The sequence below is a fragment of the Medicago sativa genome, chromosome 5, assembly GCF_051527215.1.
Source record: "Medicago sativa cultivar Bolivia chromosome 5, Bolivia_mono, whole genome shotgun sequence".
In the NCBI taxonomy this organism is placed as follows: Eukaryota; Viridiplantae; Streptophyta; class Magnoliopsida; order Fabales; family Fabaceae; genus Medicago; species Medicago sativa.
Window position 1 is genome coordinate 23,243,150 of NC_140753.1, and position 7,599 is coordinate 23,250,748.

At 33.7% G+C, this 7,599-nt stretch overlaps 2 protein-coding genes across 6 annotated transcripts; both read right to left on the reverse strand.

The window, feature by feature from the left end:
• Nucleotides 1–1,447: 1,447 nt before the first annotated feature.
• On the reverse strand, nt 1,448–4,773 carry LOC146921123 (E3 ubiquitin-protein ligase SPL1-like). 5 transcript variants are annotated; one of them, XR_015012005.1, is made up of 6 exons: nt 4,311–4,449; nt 3,118–3,187; nt 2,531–2,596; nt 2,055–2,170; nt 1,859–1,962; nt 1,448–1,773 (listed from the first exon to the last, which is right to left on the reverse strand). XR_015012005.1 is itself a non-coding variant. In XM_085714541.1 (6 exons), the coding sequence occupies exons 3-6, from the start codon at nt 2,585–2,587 to the stop codon at nt 1,736–1,738; spliced, it is 315 nt and encodes a 104-aa protein (XP_085570667.1). In that variant the 5' UTR covers nt 2,588–2,596; nt 3,118–3,176; nt 4,311–4,588; the 3' UTR covers nt 1,448–1,735. The 5 variants fall into 5 exon arrangements, 3 of the variants coding, with proteins under 3 accessions (XP_085570667.1, XP_085570666.1, XP_085570668.1); XM_085714541.1 differs by having other exon boundaries at nt 3,118–3,176; nt 4,311–4,588; XR_015012006.1 differs by lacking the exon at nt 3,118–3,187 and having other exon boundaries at nt 1,448–1,763; nt 4,311–4,721.
• A 70-nt stretch (nt 4,774–4,843) lies between these two features.
• On the reverse strand, nt 4,844–7,183 carry LOC146921124 (uncharacterized). Its single transcript, XM_085711253.1, has 7 exons — nt 6,796–7,183; nt 6,666–6,718; nt 5,933–6,041; nt 5,764–5,810; nt 5,533–5,648; nt 5,300–5,440; nt 4,844–5,203 (listed from the first exon to the last, which is right to left on the reverse strand). The coding sequence occupies exons 1-7, from the start codon at nt 6,885–6,887 to the stop codon at nt 4,934–4,936; spliced, it is 828 nt and encodes a 275-aa protein (XP_085567379.1). The 5' UTR covers nt 6,888–7,183; the 3' UTR covers nt 4,844–4,933.
• Between the last annotated feature and the right edge of the window lie 416 nt (nt 7,184–7,599).

Here is a 7,599-nt window from a genome sequence, read left to right on the forward strand (position 1 = left end):
GGCTTACGTGGATAGGAAAATAAGAAGGGATGCAATGGAAACCCATGTTTCGATTCTCATTGACAATTCGGTAGAGTCAACGTCCAACAATTCCGGAAATAAAGAGCATATTTCATCAATAGGTCCTGGTATCCACGACTGCCAAGGCCAATGATCGTACCCAGTTGAATGTGTCGAGGACTAGGAAAACTGAGATCAGCTCCTAATCTTCAATGCCTAGTTCAAGAGAATTGCCATGATGTTCTTTTTCTTATACCACATGAGGATAAACAAGGTCATCATCCTCCCCATCTGCTTGTATAGCCGATTCAGAGATGTGGTAAATGAATGTGATCTTAAAATGTGGTTAAAGAGTCACCCTTTTACTTGGATTAAAAGTTATGGAACTCCTCAGGAGGTTGAGAAAATATTGGATATTGAAATGGTGAATTCGATTTAGGGGTGAAATTTTTCCTGATGTCTGGCTCCAAAATCTGAATTTGATAGTCCAATTCTGCTCCAGTCAGAGCCAATGGTTTGGTTTAGATTTATGTTTGAGAAAAGTTGGCTAAAGCAATATTATATTGATGAGGTTGTCACGCAAGGCTGTGCTGAGGATTAAAATTTAAAATGGAGATGTTGTTTACTGACTTGGTAATTATGCGGATAAATTTCAATGACAAAGGAGGAAAGTATTAAGATTTTAGGCCCCGTTTGTTAATTTTTTAACCAAAAGATCCTTTTTTTTTTGTGTTCGTTTCAAATTTTTAAAAAATCCATTTTATTTAAAAAACATGTTTAGCCTCAGAATGAGAAGCTATTCCTAGTAGCTTAAAAAAATGATTTTTATGACAGTAAAGAAACATAAATAGCTTCAGATTTTTTTAATAAATCTCTAGATTCTTCTAACCCAAAATCTTTTTTTTTTTTTATATATAAAAAAAAAACCTGAAACAAACACCCTTAAACCTTGAAGATGATGTTATGGATTGTGGCCAAGTAATGGAAGCTGCCCGAGAGCTTCATGATCCGGTTAGTTCGAATAGATTTAAGGAGACAAATGAAAAACATGTCACATTACTTATTTAGGAGATGTTTTGGAAACAGCCAAGTTGCACTAGCTCAAATATGGTGATATTAACACCAAGTTCTCTCACACATCAACAACTATACGAAATAAAGAATTTTTTATTAAAAAGATTGGTGAATGATGAAGGTATGGAGGTTACGACCCAACAGTACTTGTGTGAGGTGGCACTCGATGATAGCCAACGATATGAAGAGGCATTAACGATAATATTAGTGTTGCGAAAAGGGAAGATCTAACAATATAATGTGTTGGGGACCAGAACATACATTGCGCTTCCCTCATTGATGGGTTGAAGTAAGAATAAGAAGGTGACCTTCACTTATCTTATGGTCGTAAGAGATTTGATGATGCAAGGAGATAGAAAGTGAGACTTGCATATGATTTGTAATATGTTTCCACCTGTATTATTCACTAAATTTTGTCTTTTCCATTATTCTTGGAGGATCATGAAGATATGTTAATTTGGAATGAGAAGAGTGACATTTACACAGTTGAATCTAGTTATAGTCATGTAATGTATATGGCAGTGAATGAGTCGAGGGAGATTCAGATAGTGTATGGAGAGCACAGTTCCTCTGAAAGTGCACAATCTAATGTGGAGGATTTGTACATGTTGTTATACACACCATGTGTTCCTACCCTTTACATTGTGAGCTGTGTGACAGTCTACTTTGCAGACAGTCTACCTTGTAGACTATGCAAAACTGGAGAGAAAAAAAATAATAATTGGGTAAGTAAAAACACAAAAACTTATTAAAAACATAATAATAAAAAAAAAAAGGGTTATACCTTGTGAGCAGTTCGTGGTAAAATCATCTCGAGTCGAGAGATAGCAGATAGAGTATAAACAAACACTACCAAGCACCCAACATAGAGAAGTATTCCCATGTGACCTAAACACAATAAATTTAATCAGAAAAGACACTACTCTACCAAAACACAAACAATACTCTACCAAAACACAAACAACTACAAATATAATCACCTTGCCAAATTTCCTATCTTTTGTATGAGGTCCTCCGCTGTTGCAGTACATGACACATAAAAATGCCCTGTGGGAGTGCGCTGGATTTGAATGTTCCCCCGATCACCTCTACTTGCCTAACAATGTTAACAAAGTAAAATTAAAATATACCTCACCATCAAAATAAATCCAGCAATATGTAATATGCTATATATGTAATATGCTATATATGGTGTATTTGCGGAGATGTAATATGCTATATATGTAATATGCTACACACACACACACACACATATGTATGTATGTATGTATGGATGCATGCATGCATGCATGCATGCATGTATGTATGTATGTATGTGTTGACAGTGTGTAATGAGAATCGGTGTGATGACATTATTTTATAGAATCTAACAAATAGTGTAACTGCATGCTGACAGAAAAGACAAATAAAGGGAAAGTGCTAGAGTATTAGACTAATTTTATTTGAAAAAGACTACCTGACCAAGAACAGTTATAGGAGTTCCAACACGAAGTACGTGTTCGGTCCTTTCCATTCGAATGGCCTGCAAAATATTTTTGCACAACAAAATAAATCAGTTACCGTTTCAGGATAAATCTCTCGGCATACACTTTGATACTCCTCAGTTTCAGGATTAAAACATGTCATGAGAAATGGACTATACCTGCAAACTAAAAGATTCAGGCCAACAACAGTGCAGTGATTCACTCACTTATATAAAAAAAAATCATCATAAACAAAGGGCATGTAGTGTTATAGAGGTCCCGTCATGGCGGCATCCAGGGAAGGGTTGGAGTCATTGCATATCCATTGTTTACATATCTTATCTTACATTTTGTACGAACACAACCGGAACCCATGATCTCTAATTAAAACTAACTGCATGATTAAGTTCACATACTTAAAACAATATCGCAAAGCCACTGAAAAATGCAGGGTCCTTTTTCTGCAACTTCGATTTCAATTTCATGCATGTTAACAAAGTTCTAAAGTATTACATGAAGTTCTAACGTTTGTGTTAATCTAATGAAATTATTCATGAAGTTATAAGAAGGAGCTACTCACCACTCAAACCATAACTCTCGATACACCAAATATATGCTCACCATGAGTTACAGTTTAACCTACATTTATACTAGCATAAACATACTTATTAACATAAAAGAGGTTTTAGGATATACTAATAAGGATACCTAATTCAGAAATAATCATTCTACTATTTCACATTTATTCTATTTCAAATGTATCATTCATATGGCATAATAGTCATGCTTGCACAAAAGGCAAGTAATCATAAAAAAATGGTCTAATTATTCATGTTATCTCAATGATCTAGCATAATCATAATCGATCTCCAAACGGATTCATACACTCACATTTTGATTTTATAAAATCGACAACATTACTTTAAAGTTCTGCGACTAAGTGTCTTGGTTCACAGAGTGCTCTAACATTTTGGTACATTCTAAAATTATGAATTTTGACATTAAGAGACTACTATATGTCTTCTTTCAAACGCAACTGATCCCACTAAAAAGCGAGTTTCCTAACTCAAGATATATTTAGTCTTATCTAACTGGTGCAAATGAATTTATAGACAAAACAGCCAACTTCATAATGTCGCGAAATAGTGTAAAAGTAATATAAAATCACAAGACTTTCCAGTATTACAGTTCCACAAATCAGCTTTCAAATCCTTTTGGTTTCATCAAAGAAAGAATTTTCTAAGTCAAGTTATATAAATTTCAAACACCTATGTCATAATCATTTTTCGGCAGAAAATTTAACTCTCCTCGTTTACAACTCTTCACTATATCACATATATATTACATCAATCTCACCCAACTCAAACAAACTTTACAACACTAACAAGTTCAAGTACAATGCATATATGTATAACCTAAATCAATCCATCAATTAACATTATCATTATGCTATAATCATACTTTCTATCACTAACACAGAAGTCTTAATTTCACAATCATCATTGTCCAAAACATGCAATTGAAAGGCAAGACATGGAAACTCAACATAATCATGCTAATTCACACTAAAGCGTATACATTCTCTTTAATTAAAAATCATCCAAGCAACATAAAATTCATAGGATCAAATTATCAAACACCTAGAGTGCATGTGAAACCTACTAAGCTCAAAAATCATTAAACATTCACGCAAGGAACAATATGATAAATAACATGAATTTAAAAGATCCTAATCACATCCTAAGAGAGGTATGAGGGGAAATCCTATGTTACCTCAAAATGATTTAAGACCCAAACTTTGGTTCTTCTTCACTTTTTCTCTTGTTTCCCCAAAAGTTAAACCCCTCTCTCTTCAAGTTTCTTCTCTCACTTCTTTTCATCCATGATTTATCTTGGTCATCTCCTTCTCTATATTCTAAAATTGGTGTGAGGTTGTTTATTCAAGTAAGATGATGGGATGGAAATCAATGATGGAGACATGCAACGGAAGTGGTAGTGGTTTTTCTCTTATTCCCTTTCTCCTCCCTTCTCTTTTTTTTTTTTTTCGGTGTGGTCAATGTGTGAGGGATAAAGTAGAAAAGAAACGAAGGGAAGGGGGAAGAAGAGTGTAGAAACTGAGAGGGAGAGAACAAACAATGGGTCGGAAGAAAGAAAAAAAAATGTGGAGAAAAAAAGTAGCCACGTGTGTTTGGTTAGTTGAGATTTTTTTTTTTTTTAATAATAATTGAAACGGTACACTAATTAATTTAGAAGTTCTTCTTACTTATTAGTAAAGCAGCAGCAACCCCTTCTTTTTGGCTACCTAATATCTGACAGAAATTCTTTCTTGGACCACACCCTTGAGTAGTTGGGTCATCTAGTGTTTGGTCAAGCTTAGAACTAAATACACAGCAATTTTACTGATTGGAAGTAACATCATTTTGGAGAATACTCCCAAACTTACAAAAAAAAGAAAGATAAAATATTCCCACCTTGAAAAGTTGGACACCGTCAGATGTCTCCCGAATGCGACCTTGCTCAAACTCATCAAACATTGATTCTGGAGCAGACGCGCCATAAATTGGAGCATGATTCGGCTCTACAATTGTTGGAATTCTTTCAGGAGGTAATATAAAATCACTGGCTCCTTCAGCTCCCACCACACGAACACAGCCACTCCTAAATATCTAATTCAAACATGTAATTAAATGGCTTGTTATATGTATATGTATGTATGTGTGTGTATATATATCATATTAGAGGACCAAAGAAAGATATAATACCACATTCCAGTTAGCCTCGGCAAAAGTGGATGGTAAAGATGAACCATCTTTCCACTCACTAGAAATTTGAAATGCTTTGGAGTTGAGTATTTTCTTTTTTCCTTTCCTTTTAAAGTCCAATCGACGAAAGTACTCAATGTCCTAAAAGGAAAATCGTTAAACATGAATATTGTAGTTGCAAGTGGCCAAAATTAGGTGAAATTAGAGATTAATGTCAGAAGTTGTTTACATACTCTTTGCTGGACAATAGCACACAAACCACCCGTTTCGTGCAAAATGGGGTTTGTACATGCTACATGACCAGAAATCACTACATTTGCCGTAGGCTTGTCTTCGTTAATTAAATCATCTAAAGAGAAAAGAATCACAATATCAGAATAATCTTAGGTGAATGAAACAAGTATTGAAATTAGAATGGAAACTTCAAAGAAAAGAAACAGTGGATGAACGGTGAGTAGAATTACTCGTACCCAAGTCCCTCGACATATTAGATTCCAGCTCATCAACAAGTCTACGCAAAAAATAAGTAACTATTATGTTAGGAACCAATTTTCAAAAGCACATAAAAAATATATTGAATAATGGACATTGTATTATTATTATTATTGAATGATCAATGGAACCCTAATATACCTTTCGCAGTCGTTGCTTAACTTGATACAACGAAAAGCACAACCAGTAGAAATAACTAGACCACACTTTAAAATTCCCATAATCATGTTACTTGGCTCGAACACTGGAACTGATATTTATAAATAAATAAATAAAATGAGTATAATGATAAAGTAAACACAAATAATATTTATTGTAAAAGTTAATTAACTAGTCAATAGTAAAGCTTATGTGAAAGGAAAGGTCATCTATGCATTTGCATTCTGACCTCAATTATAAACTAACAATTCAAAATTTGCTCAAAATAAATTTGCTCAATAGTAAAGCTTATGTGAAAGGAAAGGTCATCTATGCATTTGCTAAATATGCAGAAGACCTTTGTTAGTTTATAATTGAAGGTCATCTATGCATTTGCAAATTTATTTGAGCAAATTTTGAATTGTTAGTTTATAAAGTAACTCTGAAGGCAATAGCTAAATATGCAGAAGAATGGATAATTAGGCATTTCATATTGAATCAGCATTTCATGATTGAACTTAAAAAATCTCTTATGCTAATATAAATAAGACAATCTCTTATGTAATTAGGCATGATTTACACCCTATGATCATGGGATTTATTTGTACATATTCTTATTATAAATACAAAAGGCTGAGAGCTAATCTCTCAAGTTATTTGGCACAAAAATCTCAACTACCTAACATATATCACTGACAGACTTGCAAAGGTGTAGTGAAAGGAAAAGAAAACACACCCAATTCTTTCCATTCGTCGAATAGAGGTGTGAATACAATCAGTTCATCATCACTGTACAAAAATGGATAATTAATGGTTACAAGAGAAAATAAAAAAAACATTATATGAAATGTAAGAATATTGTGCACCTGCTAATTTCCTTAATTTTCTTATAAAGAAAAGCAGTGGCGGCAGCCGATACTGAACAAAATGCGATGATGAACTTTCTAACTTTTCCCATTGCGAACCACAACACACAACCTGCACAAAATGTTAAAGTCGGTAAACATCACTTTTAAGGCTTCTCTCCTATTGTATTTATATTCCGAGATATCATCTTATAAACAAATAACCAATCTAAGTTGTTGCCAATGGAGCACAATTGTACAAAGAAACCACAATGCACAATTCAGCCTGATTCTTTGCTAAAAAGTTCTAAAATATGCGAAGAAGCACATTGTGTCCTCCAACACTAACAGGTTACTAAATATGTAAATTCACATTGAACCATAATCCACAATTGGTATAATCGCTCAGTAACCAAAGAAACAAATCCACCGTTTGAATAAGCATTTCATGATTGAACTTAAAAAATCATGCAAACATTCGAAGGAAATAATTAAACACAGAAAACGAAATCAAGATTAACCTGAATTGCACTTCAAACAAACTAAGAATTCGAACTCAATGATTATTCACATGATAAGAAACCCTGTAGAAAGAGGAAATGAAGAATTCAGAAACTGGAGATAATAATCAGAACAAAAATGAACCTAATCTCAATAACTGATGTTTGATCTGAACTCAAAATGAAAAAAAATCAAAACTATGTTGAGAAAACACTTGTGAAGCAAGATCGATGTTACCTTGCCCTGATCTTCATGAAGCAAAGTGTGAGAGAGATTTGGAATTTTCAGTGGATTGAGAAATGGAATGGAGTGATGAATTTGGTT

What these genes read in the sequence shown, in the direction of transcription:
- LOC146921123 (XM_085714540.1), bottom strand. Translation starts at nt 2,587, where the DNA reads ATGGAAAGGACCGAACACGTACTTCGTGTTGGAACTCCTATAACTGTT. An exon ending in AAGATAGGAAATTTGGCAAG is followed by an intron (nt 1,963 to 2,054) that starts GTGATTATATTT and finishes TATTGTGTTTAG; the next exon opens with GTCACATGGGAATACTTCTC. An exon ending in TACCACGAACTGCTCACAAG is followed by an intron (nt 1,774 to 1,858) that starts GTATAACCCTTT and finishes TTTTCTCTCCAG; the next exon opens with TTTTGCATAGTCTACAAGGT.
- LOC146921124 (XM_085711253.1), bottom strand. Translation starts at nt 6,887, where the DNA reads ATGGGAAAAGTTAGAAAGTTCATCATCGCATTTTGTTCAGTATCGGCT. An exon ending in CGACGAATGGAAAGAATTGG is followed by an intron (nt 6,042 to 6,665) that starts GTGTGTTTTCTT and finishes TATAAATATCAG; the next exon opens with TTCCAGTGTTCGAGCCAAGT. An exon ending in CCGAGGCTAACTGGAATGTG is followed by an intron (nt 5,204 to 5,299) that starts GTATTATATCTT and finishes TGTTTGAATTAG; the next exon opens with ATATTTAGGAGTGGCTGTGT.